The sequence below is a fragment of the Simochromis diagramma genome, unplaced genomic scaffold, assembly GCF_900408965.1.
Source record: "Simochromis diagramma unplaced genomic scaffold, fSimDia1.1 OVJJ01000387.1, whole genome shotgun sequence".
Classification (NCBI taxonomy): Eukaryota; Metazoa; Chordata; class Actinopteri; order Cichliformes; family Cichlidae; genus Simochromis; species Simochromis diagramma.
In genome coordinates, this window is record NW_024387152.1 from 8,206,530 (window position 1) to 8,227,562 (window position 21,033).

The 21,033-nt window shown below is 40.3% G+C and overlaps 1 protein-coding gene across 3 annotated transcripts in view; it reads right to left on the reverse strand.

Annotated features, from left to right (window-relative positions):
• Positions 1 to 659: 659 nt before the first annotated feature.
• The window catches only part of arih2 (ariadne homolog 2 (Drosophila)), a 31,758-nt gene continuing 11,384 nt past the window's right edge, over positions 660 to 21,033 (reverse strand). Inside the window, exons 2-16 of one of the 3 annotated variants that reach the window (XM_040047648.1) lie at positions 18,027 to 18,108; positions 11,321 to 11,865; positions 9,088 to 9,155; positions 8,557 to 8,629; positions 8,049 to 8,190; positions 6,635 to 6,756; positions 5,908 to 6,017; positions 5,133 to 5,250; positions 4,881 to 4,931; positions 4,540 to 4,561; positions 3,950 to 4,101; positions 3,515 to 3,658; positions 2,936 to 3,004; positions 2,633 to 2,749; positions 660 to 2,219 (exon numbers count right to left, since the gene is read on the reverse strand). In XM_040047648.1, the coding sequence (XP_039903582.1) occupies positions 2,148 to 2,219; positions 2,633 to 2,749; positions 2,936 to 3,004; positions 3,515 to 3,658; positions 3,950 to 4,101; positions 4,540 to 4,561; positions 4,881 to 4,931; positions 5,133 to 5,250; positions 5,908 to 6,017; positions 6,635 to 6,756; positions 8,049 to 8,190; positions 8,557 to 8,629; positions 9,088 to 9,155; positions 11,321 to 11,584 (1,524 nt within the window). In that variant the 5' untranslated portion in view covers positions 11,585 to 11,865; positions 18,027 to 18,108 and the 3' untranslated portion in view covers positions 660 to 2,147. Of the gene's footprint in view, positions 2,220 to 2,632; positions 2,750 to 2,935; positions 3,005 to 3,514; positions 3,659 to 3,949; positions 4,102 to 4,539; positions 4,562 to 4,880; positions 4,932 to 5,132; positions 5,251 to 5,907; positions 6,018 to 6,634; positions 6,757 to 8,048; positions 8,191 to 8,556; positions 8,630 to 9,087; positions 9,156 to 11,320; positions 11,866 to 18,026; positions 18,170 to 21,033 lie in introns of those variants that run through there. The other 2 variants (XM_040047649.1, XM_040047646.1) reach the window with 2 other exon arrangements.

Sequence of the window (21,033 nt, forward strand, 5' to 3'; positions counted from 1 at the left end):
GAGAAGCCCAGACCTCCCTCTCCCCAGCCACCTCCTCCAGCTTATCCGGGGGAACACCAAGGCGTTCCCAGGCCAGCCAAGAGATATAATCTCTCCAGCGAGTCCTGGGTCTGCCCCGGGGCCTCCTCCCGGTGGGACATGCCCGGAACACCTCACCCAGGAGGTGCCCAGGAGGTATCCTTGTCAGATGCCCAAACCACCTCAGCTGGCTCCTTTTCGATGTGGAGCAGCGGCTCTACTCTGAGCCCCTCCCGGATGGCCGAACTTCTCACCCTATCTCTAAGGGAGAGGCCAGCCACCCTTCGGAGGAAGCTCATTTCCGCCGCTTGTATCCGCGATCTCGTTCTTTCGGTCACTACCCACAGCTTGTGGCCATAGGTGAGGGCAGGGACATAGATCGACCGGTAAATTGAGAGCTGCGCTTTTACACTCAGCTCCCTCTTCACCACGACGGACCGGTGCAGCGTCCGCATCAGCGCCGCATCACTCTCCTTTCATTTAGTAAAAAACTAAAATAATTAAAATTCCTTAAAATAAAAAACAACAACAACAAAACAACTGAATAAATGTGGAAAAACTGACTTGATTTTTTGTCCTTTAAACCTTTAAGTGAAATTCTGTGTGAAGTGGTGTTTGTAATTAACACACAAGAGACAGGATCCGGTTTAAAAACTCTCTCAGTAACTCTATTTCTGTATTAATGTACAACCGTTGAAAATTACAGCTTTTTTTTGGTATTTTCTTTTTTTTCAATTTTTTTTTAAAACAATCTATCTATGAAGAGCCATTTTCCAGAAGAAAAGTGAACAATGTCAGCAGGGAAAGGAAAAAGAGAAAACGAGGGCAAAATAAAGTATAGGGGGATGATGGAAAAGAAAGAGGAGAGCATGAGATGGGACGAGGAGAAAAATTAACAGTTTGTTTTCTGCAGCGGAGTGTTTGAGCGTGAGTGTGTGGGCGTGTGCATGCCATGTCAGTGGGAGGTGCTGTAGTGTGTGTAAATGGCAGAGATTACACTCACAGCTTCATAACAACTTCATGATCTGATCAGCGGAGGTGCTAATGCTAGATTTGCAATAGAAAGGGATCACGCCGGCTTGGATCTAGATTAGCTGAGCACAACTGAGTGACAGCATCAGAATGCGGAGACCAGAACGGGACCGATTCGGTAGTTTTACTTCGGCCATAACGACTCTTTGCTGGCAGCGGTTGCTGGAGCAAAAGACAAAACAGTGGAGGGAAGGTGTGTTTACTTTAAAAAAAACTAGTGACTGAATCTAAAGAAGTGAATGTTCAAACAAGTGTTTGTTAAAGAAATGAAACCTTCCCTCCAGCATGATGCAGGTTCTTGCATCATATGAGAGGGCTGTGGCACCCATCATTGAAGATATCACTCTCCAACAGTGAGAAGATCATGCACTACAAACCCCAACAACAGAACTTCTACACTCAGTGTTTTCTTCCCCCAAAAAATATCTGGAGAGGAAACTAAATTTCAGCTTTGCATGTGCAACTACCATCAAGTGGAATCTAGCCATTATGGTCGCTGTAACACCACCCATCTGCACCTTCTGCTTAAAGAAAAAAATAAATAAAAGAAACAAAATCCTCTTCCCAGCTTTTCCTCATCTCTATCAGAACACAAGCTTCTCCACTCATGGCAGTTTGACTAGAGATTATGCCACAAAAGGTCACCAGCAAGTTTTTGCAAAAAGCAGCTCTGCTCTCTTTTCATAAGGCTTCACTCTGCTTTCAGGTGCTGGTGCCAGTGTCTCGATGTTTACTGACAAATAAAAAGCAAAGCAGCTGACAGAAGACCTCTGAGCTTTGACCTACATGATCAGATCTGAAATGCTGAAACCAGTGTAACCTCGGTAAAATTGATGCTTTGAGGCAAAAACCTGTAAACGCGGCGGGGATGATGAAGAGGTATGGCTGATACAATCGTGCCACTCTGTGGCCCTGCAGCCTTATGGGAGTGAGGGGAAGGGAAAGATGGAAGCAAACAAGTGAGTGCAGTGAAGCAAAAGGAGGGGGTAAAGTATGACTGCACCGAGGTGTGGTCATGGAAGGAAGTAAAGGTTAGGAGGCAGGGAAGGAAGAAAGTAAAGAGGGAGATGCTGGTGCTTTGCAGTCGCGATGGAGCTTCAGGTGTCATGGAAATCCTTCAGCAGCGTGCGTCGCCTCTGCTCAGCAATGTGCATCTGATTTTCCAGATCCTGCAAAAAAAAAAAAAAGAAAAAAAAGAAAAAAGAAATCACTCACTATTATTTAAAAACAAACAAACAATACTTTTCTGTCAATAAAAAATCATATGAAACACTGAAATCCAAAACTCATCAATGAACTGAACCATCTAATGGATCTCAGTAGGATCACTTATTCCCTTGTGTCTGAGATCCACTGTTTATCAAATTAATGAGCCATGGACTTGCCTAAAACAAAAAGTCACCTATTTTACTTGGGAATCAACTCAACAACAAATAAATACTCCACCATGCTTCATGTGCTGTCATTACTTGGATGTAATGAAACCAGCAACAGATTCCCATGGCTGTCATCCTGTAGTTTTCCCTGTCTTACACACCTAATGCATTTCCCCTCCCTCCCATTGTTTAGTATACTCTCTCACCCCTCTGTCACTGGCGCTGAGCTCCCCCTCGCCTCCTCTCTCGTAGCTGTCGGCTCGCTCGACCTTCCACGACAAGTTTTCTATCTCTGCTTCCAGCTGGGCCTGCTGGTACTCAAACTACAGAGGACACATGGAGGAACACAAACGTCAGGTCAAAAGAATCACTTCCCTCACCCAAAGAGAAATCTGACTGAAGTCCCAATTACATTTGTTGAACAGATACAAAGTCAGTGGTAGGACAGTAAAAGGAAGGCACTGAAATCACAGCTGATATTAGATCATTTATTGAAGCTTGTTTCTCACCAGTTTCTTGCGCGGGCCCGACTCCATGTAATAGGCGTAAGGGTAGGTATACTGCAGTGTGTAGCGACACTAGGAACAAGACAACATGCGATCACAACACTGCACAGGCTTACTTGAGTTATTTTACTTTGCACACAAAAACTCAAATTTGTAAAAACTCGATTTAAAATTTTTTAAGCATCACAAAGTTAAACTTTATCACCATCTGTATATACTCAACCCAAGCAGCACATATGTTGCATGTGAGGCATTTTCATAGACATGTTACAAAGCAGATTTTCACTTTGAAACCCTTTAAAAGCAGAAAGGAACCAGTTGATCAGTGCAGTGTTAAAAGTGTATTTGCACATTTACACCGATATGCTGGGAGACCACATGCTCAGTGTGTTTGTGAATTCTAGTTAATCAAAGATGTTGAGTTATTTGCAGCTCAAACTTAATTGTAACTGTGATTCAGCCCAAAGGAAATGAATAAATAGATCATGGTTGATATTTTTTTCCCCTATGTGCATCTGCTTCCCCATTTCTGCATTTCCACCTCTGTAACTCACTACCCATGCATGCATGCAGCCACAGTACCTTTGCCAGTAGCTTTGCAGCGTTATGCAGGTACTGCCAGTCGATCCAGGTTCCCAGATTGTTCATTACTCTCTCCTGGATCTTCTCCTGAATCCTCTGGTATGTCTGAGCTTCCAACTGCAGAGATTTGTTGTGATTCTCCCACTGGTGGGGAAAAAATTAAATATTAGTTTGTTTCTAGCAGTACGACACTTTAGATGGGGTGCAGAATCTTTTAATTTCCAATGTCCCACAAAGCTTTTATACAATGTTAAGCTCCCTCTTGTCTAAAACTGTAGGTTTGTTGACAGTGTAAGAAGCTGTCAACCCAATAAAACTTCAGAGAAAATGAAATTAAAAAAAAAAAAAAGAAGGTTTGTATCAGAGTGTTTGGAAACAGGACATAAAAAGTCAGGTTTGTTTAACCTGGAGCCTTTCTACGGAAAAACAGCTTACCCTCTCAAAGTAGAAGAGATATTTCTTGAGGGCCTCTCTGGCCTGAGCCTGCTGGCTCTGGTTGACTATATCAGGATTTTCTTTGTAGCGACTGCACTCGTAGTATTCACTGCCATGAGTCTTCCAGTCTCCAAGACACATCCAGCAGAAGTCTTTCACAGGAGGAAAAACAAAACAGATTTATGGACTCTCCACAGCACATGTTGACTTCACAGTACACACAAGTAAACCAAAAAAAAAAAAAAAGAGAGAGAAAAAAAAAGCCATAATTATAACTTCAGTTCTTATTTCTAGCAGTCTAAAGAGGATGATGTGATAGAGTGGTGGATAATATACTGTTATGTCAATGAATGACAGATTGATTTAACCACATTTTTGTGTAACTGATAATTGGAGTAGCTCAGAAGAAGCCGTGTCTGCTAGTCCGCCAAACCGCAGCTTCTAACGTTTTGTTTTCAAGAACATAGTAGCAAGCCGTGACTGGAAATTTCTTGGAAATGCAATCATTATCCCAGATGGATGCAAATTGCTCCACAGAATCCTCCTCTGAATCATAGAAGAGGTGTGACATTTTGAGACAGCCAACTTACCGTGTTTGCACTTGGAGCATTGCTGAAACAAAGAAAGAAAGAAAAAAAGAGGAGGAAGTCAAATTAGTGAACCAGAAACCTGAAAACACAATTTAAGATTCACTAGGACCGTGAATCAAAGCCATTCGGCAGATCACACAAGACTAATGAACACAATGCTGTCACACATACAGCTTAGAGACTTTAATAAATGAAAAGCAAACACAAATAAGTAACATCTTTCTGGAATGATTCACTCAAGTGGCAAATGATTAGAGCTGAGGACAGCAGCTCTCAGAATGTGAATGTATTTTTAGTGTTTCCTGTGTTCTGGGAAAGTGTGAATTTCAGCTCTGACTCACCATGTGATTGCACCCTCCATTCTTCTCAATGCAGATATTGCACTTAGGACACTAGAAGACAAACAGAGCTCTTAACCTCCTACTCCGAGCTGAAAATCTGCAGTGTTTATACAAATTACATTTTCAAACTGTGCAAGATTTGTGACCAACGGAGAGTTCAAAACGAAAGTAGGTGTGCAGGCGCACAAGTGTGTGCAAGCAACAGTTACAGTACATGCGCATATCAGTGTGTTTACATGCAGATGTTCTTACATCTTTAGTGTGGGCGCTGATGTAGTTTGCAGTCTCTGAGTCGTCTGCACATTTGGTCAGCCATTTCCTAATTGTTGCACAGTCTGTGGGTGCATGATACATCTGACGGCATTTGAAACTGAGGAAAAGATAACAAACAAAGACAGTGATAAGCTTCACTGATTACAGTGACATAAAAAACAGACCGAAGTTAAAACAGAGTAAAGTTCTCAGGAAAAACAATATGAACCAATTACAGTAGCGACATAATTCCACCGCATAAAGTCTGAACAAGTAACAGATTCTGCAAATAATTCACCCCATAGCTTTTGGATTCATAAAATAAAGATTCTAATAATAATTTTAAAAAAAGTCACATAAGGGGAAAAACTTCAGAGGATAATTTTTAGTTAAACATCAGTATGTGAAACAATGATCCAATTTACTAATTCATGAAAGACTGTTAGCTCTGTGCATATCTGTAAATGTGCAAGTTTTTAATGTTTTGAGCCTTGATAAAAAAAAAACATATTTAAAATCAAGTTTCAGAGTTTCAGTGAAATCTGTGAGAAAATAATAGTAATCTGTCTTGTTTTTATTTTTAGCAGCATGTTATTCTACTAACTTAGCAGGATTTATAGCCAGCACAAAAAAAAAAAAAAAATCCAAAACAACAACACCCCCCTCCCAAACAAACGAACAACAGTATAGTAATGAGACTTTTAATTAGACAGCAAAACAAATGAATAATCTACTTTGTGTGAAATTCTTACTGTAATTTCAATGTGTCACTTACCAGAAGACTTCACTGCAGCGGCTACACTGCACTCTACGTGCCCGTGGCTCCTGCACTTTGATGACCATGGGACAGTCTGCACCTGGACAAAGCTGCAATTGGAAGTGACTCTGCAGAAAGCACAAAGAGACAATTAATGAATTCACCTCCAATGTAGGCACAAGTATCTGACATAAGACAACCTTGGTAATTAATTTCAACTGATGATGTATTTCTTTATCATCTGAGGCAGCGGTCCCCAACCTTTTTTGCGCCACGGACCGGTTTATGCCCGACGATATTTTCACGGACCGGCCTTTAAGCTGTCGCGGATAAATACAACAAAATAAAACTAGTACCGGTACCGAAAAAAAGAAGATTTATTCATAACACACGTGAAAAGACCCAGGAAAACAGAGTTAACGATAAAAACGATAACAAAATAACGCTGAAAACCGGTACCGGTCCGAGGCCCGGGGGTTGGGGACCGCTGATCTGAGGGAATGATTGCTGGAAATGACTGTCTGATTGAGATATAAGAATTGGCATTAACAAAGATACCTAGCTGGTGAGACAGACATATATACAGGAAAGAAGTCAGATTTCACGCTGTGTGTGGAACATTCACTGATTCAAAGCAAACACAAATAGGCCAACTCAGTTCTCACTGCCTCTCCAGATGCTTCTCATTCACTATACATGCAGACTTTGACACAGTATCTGAGCAAACACAGAGACTGTCACAGACCTCGACATAGTCTCTGAAGAGGTAGCGTCTGTATTTGTCCTTGAGCTCCTCTCCTGGCAGCAGTGGCAGGACAAAGTCTTCTGGCATCTGCAGGGAACAGTCCTGAGCCATACACGAGATACCTGAACACACAAACACGTGCACATTTATTACAGTCCTAAATCACAGACAGTGAGACAAATAAGATGTAGACAGTGACTTCTAAGACCTCTGTGTGCTGTGTGTACCTCTGGTACAAATAAACCCACCCTTTAAATTTAATTACAGCCATCCAAAAGTTCCACTGCAGCCATGTTTGGCCTAAGAGGGCTGGTTTCTTGTGTTACACTGACCTACAACTAGACTGGGGTCATCTGTCACCACAGACCCTTCCTTAGTGCAGCTGATATAGACACTTATCAGACTGAGAAGGACTTGGTTACATGGACTGACTTTATCAGAGAGACTGTTAAAGGCAGTACAGGGACGTGCACACAAACATCCTCACACATCTCACTGCTAAAGCATTCGCACTCCCACACACATGCAGCTACAGGGAGCCTGGTAAACTATGCACTTTATCACACATAAAATGTACAAGGGCTGAACCCAAATATTGGACTATTCTGATCATTTGGATCTCAGCTTAGGTGTCTGACCTCTCTCTCAGTCACAGGAGCGATCGTCAGGCTTCACTTCATCTAGTTGTTGCTAACATAGGTTTGTAACTAGATTTACCAACTTTTTGTCAGAGTGTAAGGTGTTCCTCTCGTCCTGCGGCTACACTGGTTTCTCTTTTTCGTCTGCCGAGTGTGTAACAGTGAGGAGCAGCAGTAACCGCTCATGGAAAAGAAAGGTATCTGGCACAGGTCTACAGTATAATGCTCAAAAAACTTAGAAACGATCAATGTTCACACCCACATACCCATCTGCCATCCTGCTGACACAAGCACACTCTTTCACAGACACACACTGATAAATGAGGCTTCTGCAGGAGCATGTCTGCCTGTTTAACTCCACACCAGATGGAAATCATCAAAAGGTCACATTACACCACCTTTATCTTCCAAGTCCAAAGACATTCTTTAATTTTCCACACATGCAGAAGCACAAATAAATATGGACATCCGGGATGTGCAGTGTTTTCTGTTAGTAAACATGGTATTGCTGGGTGGCTGATGTAGCGCAAATTAAACACCACTCTGCAAACTACGCTGGTTTGGCAGTAAAGCAAGGCAGATCAGAGGCTGAAACTGTGATGAAACCCTTAGTGGACAAATACACAGACCAGCACATAAATATACAAAGTGCAGACATACAGATTCTTGAACAGACGTTTGGGAGCTCTGATCAAACAAACTGTGACTCACTCCCACTCTAATAACCGCTCTGATGACTAGAGAGATGCTTACAAACACGCTTGCTGTGTACTCACCCACTCCTGTGCCATCTTTGACCAGTACGGTGCAGTGCTGCTCCCAGCATGCTTTACAGAAGGAGTGCTGGCAGGGCAGTGCCAGCAGAGAGTCTCTCCGTACGACCTGTAGACACACACCACACTGGAGGGACTGAGGGGCCTGAAAGAGAAATCGAGATTATCAGCCTGATGAACCAGAGAGCTTGTTAGTAAGCTCAAAGTTTCTGACAAGAGCAGTCAAAGGTCATTTTTATTAATATAGTGCGTTTAAAACAACAAATACACATTAAAAGACAATAAAGAAAATAAAAATACAATAAACGTCTTAGCTCAATGGTAAGTAGAAGTTATTTTTTAAATTAAGATTTAATAAAGACAAATTTCACGTATTAATATAAAGCCAGAGTACTCTGATCAGCTGTGTTAGTACAAGTGGATTATCTGGTGCATTACAATCACAGTTACTTTGATGCAGATATGAGTACAGAGTTGAATCAGTGACAACAAATGATTATACCCCACTCACAGTGACTGATTTGCACGTGCTGCTGGGCTGGACCAGAGCGTCTGACAAGAGCAGAGATGAGTTGGACTTATATCTGTGGAAAGCAGAGGTCAAATGAGGAACTCAACAGCACATTAAAGTTGATCAACAAAGAAGTGGATGTTAAATGCCTGAAGAGATATCAAGTCGAATGTGTTACTAAGTATCAATGAGTACTAAAAGTAACTGTAATTTAAGTTTATTAACTTTTTTGATACCGTCTGCCATAAGTTGTTAAAAAAAATGACGGGCTTAAAAAAAACAACTACAAACAAACAAACATCTAGTCTGTGCAGTTTAAACAACACAAAATGAAAAAGAAAATAGTGTCAGAGTGAACTAAAAATGTGTGTGTGGGGGGGCAGTTGCAGAGTGATATTACACAGGAAGATGATGAGATAAAAACAGTGAAGAAAAGAAAGTGCAAGGGCAGAAAATAAATTTGAGAGATGGATGTGAAGAACAGACAGTGTAAAAGAAATTCTGCAAAGATGAGAAGCAGTGGAGACATACCTGTCCAATATCTGTGAAACCTGCCAGTGGAAATGCACTAGGATCAGTTTTGCTACTGACGGTACAACCTGTGGGAAAAAGAAGGGACGCAGAGATGTTGAGATGTTGCTTCGATGATGTCCAATTCTAAGAAATAAAAGATTGCTTAAACGATTGGTGCGTGACTTCCTTTGTTGAAAGACTGCTACTCGAGCTCTGATGGTCAAAGCACTGCATTATAGTCCTGACCTACAAAGGTTTCCTCCTTAGTAAGACCTCTGCTACACAACAAGCAACTTAGTGGCAAAAGTAGACAGTTCGTTCAAAGTAGTGAATGTCGAGATTTGATGAACTGAGCTTACGATAAAAGAAATGCCATTACAATTTTATAATAAAGAAAAGACACTCCAAGTCTTCTTAAATGTAACACTGTCTTTGTGTTTTAAACTCTTAAAGTACCCCTTAGGACTTATTCCAGCAAAGGCACTGAGACATACTTGTTTATTTCACCTAGTGCCATCAAGAAAAACACATGCCTCAGCTCTGCTAACAGGGGACTGCAGTTGTGCTGTGCAGCTGTCAAATTTGACTGTGTGGAACTGTGAGCAAAGTAACATGTTGATGGAAAACAACCTGTCGACTTAGCAATGTTACCCAAAACAGGTGACCTGAAGGGATAAAGATTTTTTTTTAAAAATCTTTTACAGATTTAAAAAGATTTACAGCCCAGACCAAAAGTTTCACTCCGTTCTTTGTAGCATCCCACTGACAAGTATCACAGTTTGTAAATGTTTTCACTTCTTGTTTAGGGAATTTCTGCCTGTTTTTGACTGCAAACACCTTCTGAATGATTCTTGCACTTTTCAGGTCTCTCCCCTGATTTTTGATCTGCAACCCTGCCCCTTTTAGACTTCGAAGTACTTTTACAACAAGAGCAGTTGAAGCCATTGTCTTTCTTTTTTTAAACACATACTAATAATTGCTTCAAGAATTTATTGAAATACGACTGAAGTAAATCCACTGCCTCTAGTTGCAACACACGCCCAAATCCATCCCTGCACTTAACAGCAGGGGAGATGTTTTCAATTAGTCGCCCTTTTTCCTACAATCAAACCTTCACTCATTGTCAAAATGTTTTACTTTACATTCCATCAGTTCAAAAGACTGGTATTGGTGATTTTTTTTTTTTTTATGTTCGCCTGGAACCTTCTGACAGCAAGTTTTGTGATCTAGACTTTCAAAAAGGTCTTTTGCAGTTAACCTCCTAGGACCTGGTGTCCACATATGTCACATTTTGGGTTATTTAGACCAAAATACTAAATTTTGCTCTACAAGAGCCTGACATCCACTTACGAGAACATTATACTGCCACTGTTCTATCGAAATTTAAAGTGAATGTCCTCATATGTGGATCTAATTTTTCTCAAGAACAAAAATCATGTAAAAAAAAAAAAAAAAAAAAAAAAAAAAAATCTTATAAGTCTTTGTTTTTACATTCATCAGGCCCCAATCAGCCCAAATAGCAAAAAGAAATTAAAAATGCATGCCATGAAAGATTTCGGCTGAAAACTACATCTTAATGGCATTAGGAGCAGAGTAAATGGCCCCTGAAAAACGCTGTGCCATCTATTTTCACACATGAACATGTGAAACATTGTTCTAAGGTGTGTTTTCCCACGGGTAACACATACCACAAGCTAGTCTGCATCAGCTGAATTCTAACTACTGGAAACACTGCCTTTTTCTTTTTTTTTTTTTTCCTTTTGTTTTTAAAGCCAAGGGGGCTGCATGAGTAAAGCATGCAGGAGGAAGGATGCAAGACTGCATGCCACCGCATGCCTTCCTTGACTCTTCTGCAACATTTCCTGTTTCTCTCTTATCCACCTTTCCAATAGTTTCTGCTCCAATTGAAAAATAAATAAATAATAATTTGGTTCATTTGATAAATTTACCCAACTGCAATTTTGTTGGTGATCCATGATAACTTTCTACCTGCGATTTACTGTTTCTTATGAAACTTTGTAAACAAGAAAGAATTAGATTTGTAATATTTTCAATAACATGACATATGAGGCATGACAAATGAGGGTGACCCATACTGAATTATCTAACTTGGGGGGATTCCAAAACAAAACAAAACAAAAAAACAAAAAAAAACAAAAAAACAAAACACACTTGCACACTGCTTTTGCCTTTCAGATTTTGATTTCACACACTAAACCAATGTTTTTGAGAAGAGTGCAGCTCCACTCACCTTCAGTGCGGCAGCCACAGTGTTAACCTCCTCCATCAGCACCCGCTGGCTCTCTTTGTAGGTCAGACAGGTGAATTGGTACTCCTCTGGATCGAAGGAGTCGGCGCCTTGTTGCTCCACGTCACTGGCCACTCCGTCGTAGTATCCTGCAATATCACCCGGATCCTCCTCTTCTCCTCCATCATCCTCATCCTCCTCTTCTGAGTTCACCCCGAAGTCTTCCTCGTTGCTATCCGACGCCTGGCTATTCATGTCCACAGACATCCAGTCGACTGATTTGATAACCCGGACAGGTAGACTACCCGCCTACCTGTCGGATCCTACTCGTCCAATGAGCTGAAATGGCTTGACTGATGCGCCACCTCCTCGTTTCTCGCTGCCCTCTTTCCACTTTCTCGTGCCACTTCACTCTACGAGACACCGTGCCTTCCTGTCTGCCTGAAGCGCATACACAGCGCGTTCAGCAGCAGCGGAAGAAGCAAAAGAAGTCACACTCCCCGTCACTCATTTGGAAGGTTTGTTTGGATAATCTGAGGAGAAAAAGACTGGAGAAAAGGGGAAAAGGAGAGTTGAATAAGGAAAATGGAGAAAAAAAAGAAAATAAAAAAAGAGTTAGAATGAGCAATTCTAGCTTCTTAATCCAAAACAAGCAGTTTGTCCACGCCTGCCCTCTCCCTTCAAGTTTCATTTACAAACACCATTTGTGTACACGAAGGACAATAAATACATAAGTAAATCTAGAGACGATGCCTGCATTATCACATGGTAAAATACAGTGACACAACATATGCACTAAGCCACTCAATGTTGACTTTCTTATTTTGGTGAGAGTCTCTAATGCCATTTTCTCCATTTCAACAAAGTAAACACGTACAATGAAGTGAGCACTAGGGCTGGGCCATATCATACATTTTACGGTAATGCCGGTATAATGTTAGGCAACGATAAGAAATTGAAATATCGCGATAGAATATGGGTAAAACGCGCATGCGCAGTGCCTTCGTTTTCATACGCACATGGCGGAAAAAGCATGGCGCCGACGGAGAATGAGAAGAGCGAAAGCGGATCGTTGAATGAAACGGATGAACCAGAATTGGTTGTAAAAATGCTGCAACTTCAGTGGTGTGGAACTGGTTTGGATTTCGTCCGTCAGATACACAACAAAGCACATTTTTTGGTAGAGCATGCAAGCGGGCCGTCTTTATTACCGAACCTATTTTATGTGGTACCCGGCACTCAAACATTTGTCAAAAAATGTTTTAGTACGACTTTGCTAAACTACGGCTACCGTAGTCAGGAGGCTCGCGGAGTACTATGTACTTTGCTTCAACATAATATTACCGCATTGTGTGTGTGTGTGTGTAGACTCTTTTTAAGTTTTGTGGATATTATACATTAGGGGTGGGTTTTGATTAGCGATTAAAATCGATTCTGGCACTGACACTTGCAGTGTGTGAATGGGTGGATGACTGGTTGTGGAAAGCGCTTTGGCATCCTTAGCGACTAGTAAAAGCGCTATACAAATACAGGCCATTTTACCATTTGGATAACGTGATATTGATTCATTAAAATCCTGAATCGATTTTTAAATATTTTTTTTTGCCCTCAGGTTAAACCTCACAAAATTTCAACAACCACCAAACAGCTAAAACAGTAAATGAGAGCAGGTACACGGACTCTGCACAAAGATGTAAACACAAAGCGCGGACCCGCCGACGGATCAGAATCAGTGAGATGTCGCCTTTCTCACCCGACCGCACGGACACGGTCGGGGCTGAAAGCCGACAGCTCACTGATTCTGATGTTTCGGCGGGTCCGCGCTTTGTGTTTAGGTCCTTTTTGCGCTAGATTCTGAAGCTACAGGTTTGATCTCTCTCCAAACAATATTGACTGAACCAGCAGCAAAAGAAGATCCAAACTACGCTTCACATAAACATCGTCATGAATTCCCTCTTACTTTTCCTGTTTTGCTTCCACCACGATAAAAAATAAATAAATAAAAATAAAATCACACTTCATGCAGAGCTCATTTTCTCCCTCTCTCTCTCTCAGTGTACTCCAAGAACAGTTTCACATCTAAAAATCTGTTTTCTGCATTATTCCCTTGCTTATTACGCACAAGTCTACCATTGTTTACAGCGCTGTGGACGCTGTTTTTTTCCTTTTACTTACTTCCGACAAGAAAGCCTCATTTCTGCTGTTCAATAGGCCTGCTGAACAAATTAAATTATTTTTTTTTTAATTATGCAAAATTGCAAAACGCTTAGCTGCGTCTCTAATAAAACCTCTAACTTTGCTCCGCTTCACTTCAGCAGCATCAGGTAATGCTCATATGTTGATTAATGGTTTTCTTTCATTTTTGATCTACTGCAGAATATTTTTAAGGTCATCTGCTATAAAATCCCAGGCCAGGATTTCTGTGTTTTATCCTCAGTTACTTTGACAAAGGCATCTGCTGTGATGCTCACACCTTTGATAAAGTCTCGCAAGTGTCAGCTTTCTTTTTATAGACAAAAAATATGGAAATGTACTGATGTGTGATCAGAATTATAATATTTCTGACTGTCTGAGTCACAATTTCCCCGATTCAAATCGATTCAGGACCTTGTGAATCGGAATCGAATCGATTGTAGAAATCAGTGACGATACCCAGCCCTATTATGGTTTATGCTCAGGATATGTCGGCCAATTTCCACTGGAAATACCTTTTGGTTAAACTGTCAGTGAGGAATTTGCATTTGCACTGTTAAATTTTTTATATAGCTTTAATGCACATAAAAAAAAAACAAACAGCTGCTTGTTTATGTGAAAATACATTGATGGGGTTTTTTCTTTGCACTAATAAATTTGTGGAGTTGTAAAGTATTTTGTCTCGCATCAATTATATCACTATGGAAAATTTTCAAATATATATTGTGATAAATATTTTTACCCATATTGCCCTGCCCTAGTGAGCACGTAAATAATCTATAGTACTGTGCAAAAGCATTCAGCCACCCATCATTTCTTTATTTTTTCATTTGAAGGAGCCGGACTTTCTTGTAATTGTTTAAAGTGCTCTCGAGCAATAGTTCTCCAGGTTTTCTGAAGATCTTTCAAAGAATGTTTTGTGGGGGGTTTTTGGCTGCTTTTTCACTTATTTTCAACCCAGTCCTTGTGCTTGACTATTTCCTGAAGATTTTTCTGTTTGTTTGTTAAGTTTCTTAACACTGACCTACAAATCATTCAAACATTAAAGAAGGCGCCTAACTCAGGATATGAACCAGTGTTGTGTCTATACATAACAGACAACTTGGCAAAAACTAATTGTACCTGCATGCACTTTGATACTAGCATCCTGTCACAAAAACACATAATTTGTTTCCTCTTATAATAAAAAAAAAAAAAATGCTAAAGATAACACAGTTTGTCAGGCATAAAAATAATATTTTACCCCAACTAGGTGATTCCCAAAATGCTATAACCCAAAAACCTGGCATAGATTGGCAAAAACATGAGGAAATTAAACAATTTGAGGACCAAAGAACAAGTGGCAGGCCGAAAAAACGATTAATGGCAGATGAAAAGTATCTGATACACAGCGGAACACTGTCAGTCATGGACCAGCCTCCCCAGAGCCCGAACCTCAACATTACTGAAACAGTGGGATCATCTTGACAAGAGAACAAAAGCTTTGAATGTCTTCAAGGAGCCTGGAGAACTATTTCTGAAGACTACTTTAAGAAATTACAACAAAGCATGGCTAAGAGAGTTCAGACTGTGTTGACAAATAAACTTGATTTTTGCAGACTACTGTAAATAAATCCCTTCTATTTTTTTATTACTACATAATTCTGTAAACAAATTACATACTTCAAAGCTAAATTAAACAAAACAAACAAAAAAAAACCATGTATTGACAGACAAACAAAGATAAAAATAAAATTAATTTAAAAAAGCCTGAGTAATAAACTCTAGTTGGGGGAAAAAAAGAAGAAGGGAGGAACCATAAAATAATAGAAATCATATTTGAAAACATAAAAGCTTATAAGCTGCAGATAAGGTTGAACAGCTGTCAAACATCTACTACCATGATATCTTTTCTAGGAATCTCTGAGTAATACCTTGGAACATTGGCTCACAAGGTCAAAATACAATATAATGATCAGTTATCCTCAATGTGGTAGAAAGCAAATGTCCCATAATCTCTAGAAAATTGTGTTCTGATAAAAAGGAAAAAAATAAAACACAGATTAAAATGTTTCCCCAACAAACCAATTGATTTAAATTGATTGTTACTAAATAAACAAAAGACAAAAAAAAAAAAAAAAAAAACAATAAAAAAAGTTTAATGACAAACTGAAGTAAACTGGAATGAACTAATGAACCACATAACCTAATCACATGTCTTCTTCCTTGGGGAACACAGATGGATGAGATAGAGATACTGGGTCAAATGAATTTGACCACCATTACTTTTGACCGTTAACAATACTGACTTTCCTAGAGTGTTGTGAACTGCATCAAGCTGGCAACAGTCTTTGTGAGATGTGATTAAATACACTTTAACTGGAAGGTAGATGGTGGATTTTAGTATTACTTTGTCTTCGTTATGTGTGGATGAAATGTTGACTTCGTGATTAAAGTCATTCCGAACAGAGGACCTGGTGGTTTGCACACTGAGGAGAGCCTGAAATGACTTTTTGTGAAAATTTCTCAATAACACACTTAAATGGATTCATACCTCACAACAAGTCAGGAAGACCAATTGCTAGTTCCCAAATTTGGTTCATTTACCAGAAAATGTGGTCTAATGAGAAAATTAAATCTTGTTATAGCTGACAAGCTAGAAAACAAAAAAAAAGGAAGATGATGTTAAGATGAATGGCTGTGACTGGATTAAATCCATGGTCCCTAACTTCAAGGGTTCATAGTTCAGTTACACTTACATGACTCAGCTTCTCACATCTTTCCCAAGGATGAACCTTCCTGATGTTTCTTTTAATGCTGAAATACTTTTGCATCATATTATTCTACTGAACATTGGAAAGATCCCATTAAACCCTGACAATCACAAGCACATAACAGTATAGCCGTGGCGTACAACTGGATTCAACATATCAACAAAACCGGGTTGTTGTTTTGTTTTTTTTACCCAGACTAGCTCGACTGATATCATACAGATATTAGTCGATTTACAAATCTGATTATCTGATATTTATACATACACATACACACACACAATATTTTTGTTTTACCTTTCAGACACCTGAAATAGATTTCATTAGCATCTGTTCAGTGTAGCTATGCGTTTACTCTCTGTTTAGCTCTGCTGAACATCATCAGCTGTTTATGTTAGTGTTTCCAAAAATGTGTGTTGCCAACAGTGAAGTTAACAAGTCCCTTCGGGTGGTCAAAGTATGCAACGATAACACTCATAACAGAGGCGAAAGGTGTTTCACCAGTCTCTTCTTTACTTTTTACATTTTCATTTATGAGTCATAAATATGCAAGCTTGTTTGCACCACTGGGCCAGGTACAGCTAAGCCATCATTTCAGGTCATATCAGAATTTCGAGTTCTGGTATGAACTGATATGAACAACTACAAATTTTGAGACAATGCCCCAAAGTTTCATTATCAGTGCAGGAAACAAGCTTCCATATTATAAACACCAATACGCATAGATAACTCCTACCTAATTCTAGCCACTAATATTGGACCCCCAGTATATCGGCTGGGGTCTAACACAGACGGATGCTTTATATAAACTGCATTTACTTTCTAAAACCAACGCTGCACAGAACTTTTTAAAAATATGGGCGAGAAGCTTGCGTTTTTTTTTTGTTTGTTTTTTTTTTTTTTACACTTCTGGAGAAAACGTGTGTCTTCGCCGTGTAATACAAAGTAACCCCCCACTTCTGAACGGAAAATACACTGAGGATAACTAAAAGAGTGACAGCACAAAGGCCCCTCTAGTAGGCTTATTTCGACATGTGATTTGATCAACAGACACGGGATCAAAGACGACTGCTGGCACCGGTGTTCAAAATGTGACTTTGTAAATAGCCACTGGACAGAAAACAAGGTTAGCCGGGAAAGCCTGCCAGTCGGCCCCGGCAGACAGACGAACGCTCGCATTCCACCCGATCCAGGATAAAAATAGGCAGCAAACTGGGTGACACACATCTTGCTAGGCTAATGTATTACAGCGACTCAGCACAGGTTTGATAACAGGTCTTGTGGGAGGATGAGGGTAGCGGAGAGTCGAGATTAAATTACGCAAATAAGCACCCGGTCGTTCCTGGTCTTCAGCGTTTCGGCTCAAAGCGCCTCTGAAGTTAAATCCACACAACAGCTGGCTAACTTACCGTTAGCCGGATTAGCTCCCTGGCTAGCGTACTGGTATTTCTGTTGAGCAGAGGAAGTCACGCAATTGCAAATCCACGACTCGGACGAGTTACGACTGTTGAACACCTTCATAACACACTTGCAAAAGTTTTCAAGCAACACTTTTAATGTGTTCCCCAACAAGAATTGACAACATAAGAGCTAGCCAGGTAGCCACCCCTCCTCCTCATTCCCCTCCCGCTGTGCCTCCGCCTCTCATCCACTCTAGTCCGGGGATCGAGATGTAAACAAGGGCCTCTGGAGAAGCTCGGGAGCAAAGAGGCACATTTACACAACCGCTGCGTGGATTTCCACTGTTTAAAGTCGGTGGGGTTTACCTCTTAGTGCAGAGTCAAGTCAGCCCGCGGTGACAACCAGAGGCGAGTTTGGAGTAAGGAAATCCTAAGAGCGATTTACACGCTTTTGCTTGGCTGGTAGGCGGAAGATAGACCGTTACAGGGGTACTTAACAGTGACGTCACGTCCGCGTTTCTCTCGCAGTCTTGCGCTCTCTCTCTCTCTCTGTAAAGAAAGATGCAGCACTTCTTGTTTTGTCCGGTAGTATTCAAGCACCAAAGATCTGCCTTGTTTTGTTCCAAACATGCATCTGGTTAAATGCATGTTTTGATCAATATAATTTGACCTTCACTATGCAGAGAGATTGATTTATCGATTTCATGCTGAAAAGAGGATTAATTCTAAATTCAAATTTCTCAGAATACTGTAGCCTATGTCCACTGTATACAGTCGATGGTTTACACACATAGAAAATTCTCTCCCGGCATATTGCTCTTATAACGTGGCACCTAAATCCCATCCAGGTTATAAAGATTCCATAAGTAACTGTATAGAGATTGACAGACCACGTGACTTTCGCGCATTGCATGCCGGGAACTCGTGGCAAAACAATCCAAGTACCGCATCAAATGCAAGCATTTGCAGCACCGCAAAACGTTCATTCTTCGGTTCCAATAAATTCTTGCTTTTTCTTTGCCTCCCAAAAAGGTATGTACAAAACGAAGGAGAACAATGCCGGTCCGTACAAAGACAGACTTGATGAAAAGTCAAAGAAAAGATAGGAGGAAAAAAAATCAAAGGAGTGAAAGGGTCAGACCCTTACGAGCACACAGAGGGACAAAATACGTTAGCGTGCTGCCCAACTTTCACCACGCTCATATTTATAATTATACGCTTCTTGGAGTGAGTGCATACACTCATGAAGTTTAGTAACTTCGGGTCACTGCAACAAGCCCAGGTACAGTTTACCGACGGATGGGTGCAGGACCTTGAAATGCACTGTGTAGAAAGTAAAGACCATCGTACATATCATAAGTTTACCAGTCTCACAAATCGTCTTCATAAATACACATTCGTTAACCGTTTATTAATATAACCTTTGAGCTCAACTATTAATTAGTAGTGGAAATAATTTCTGGTACGCATCACAGAAATGTAGCAGTGACAATAATATTGTATGCTGTAATCGTACTGGGCAATTAGTGATACAAAAAAACCTGTTTTATCCTGTGAATAAAAGTACATGTTTTTGTCAATGTACCTTGGTAATAACAGAAGCGAAACGCAATATTGTGTCAGGACAATTTACTATTTATGCACAATAAACAAAGGAGCATAGCGCGACAATTTCTGTTCAGCGCCAGACTTGCTTGTAACCTATATCACCAATTATGTTAAGAAAAATGACGTATTAACTACAACAGAAGACTGACCTTTGTGGAAATGCTTTGGAGCAGACTAACCTGTGAGCTGGAGTGTTCTGGGACGTTATATTTTGTCTTTGAATGGCTGCAATCCAGGCCACCCGTCGCATCTTTGTTACTTCGGAAACATGGCTCGAACAATTTCTCTTCAATGACGTAATCCGATAACAACCGATCTCTTTACCCGTCGGCTTTCCGTGGCTGTCATGCGACCGGCTATTGCAGTTATTAATACAACAGCTTCTTGCCATTTTTTGTGTTTCTTTTTATCGCTGTATAACTGATTTCAATTGAAAGCCTGCGTGCGCTAGTACCTCTTGCCACGAGTTCCCAGAATTCTTTGCGGTTTTACCCCTGAATGACGTCACATTTTCAAGCTCGTCTGGAACTGTGTTTCCTTATGCCCGTTCAGTAATCTAAAAAATAGTTACTTTTGGAAACTTCATGTTTAACAAACGCTTACAAGATTAAAGCTCTCACACAGTGCAACATATTTACCTTCGTAATTGAGCCAGGTTGACAAAAAACTGGCAACTGCTCTTGTTATCAACCAGAGTACTTGTGATATTTCTCAGTATTTATTAAAAATCTGATTCATGTATAATGCAAGTTATCATTTGTTGCAGCTAGAAATTGCCTCTGTTAGCTATACAGCACAATCCTGTTTTTAAATATTAAATATTTTCCCACACGGATAACTTTTTTTTTATTATTATTATTAGTGGTACTCTGGCGATGATATACGGGTTGCTTTTATCTATGTAACTGTAAGAAGGCTTTTACTTGCACCCGAGTACTTTAGGATTCGAATACTTCCTCCACTGCTTTTAGCAAATGGGTTTTCAATTGAGTATCGTTGTGTTAAACGTGTTTCTAGTTTTACGCCCTTCTACAACCCCTACTGGCCGTGCATCGGCAGTGTAGGAGTGTGTATATATATATATATGTATGTGCATATGCCTGCTGTTTATCCTGATCCTCGAATGTCACTTTATGAAATTTGATCGTTTCATGCCAGTAACTGATAGTCTTTGGTATCAAATGCATCCTGGCATCATAAAGCTGCATTTCTAAATTGCTCCTGCTTTTGTTTCCATTCCTCCTAAAGCTGTAACTGCAGGCAGTCTAATGCAGCTCTTCAGCTAGACTGAAACATTAGACTTACAGTTCTTCTGCTATGAAAGTATAGGAGTGATGGCTTGATAAACTATGCATTATCCTCTGCTGTGCTTCTCAGGAGTGCCTGAGAGAAGTCGAGGGCTAAGCCCCAGAGGGAAATGGTATGGTAATAGGGTGGAATTGCTGAGGAGGAAGATGGATCTTCTAATGGAGCTGATGTTCAGTCAGCTGTTACTGCTGCAACATGACACATTTTACATCTGCAGTTTACACTGATGTTGTCTTTACTTTTAAGGAATGCCTTACAGTCTACCTAAAAACCTCGTAAACAATCATTACCTTTTCATAAGAAAATTAGAAAAATCCAAATTTGAGAGAAAAGCAAGCCAAAGTCAGGCCCTCTTCTGGCAGTCCTTTTGTAGGTAAACACAGGCAGTTTACAGTGATCAAGACTCTGTGCCTAAATACAATTGAACCTTCAAGAACATAATTAATATGGAATTAGT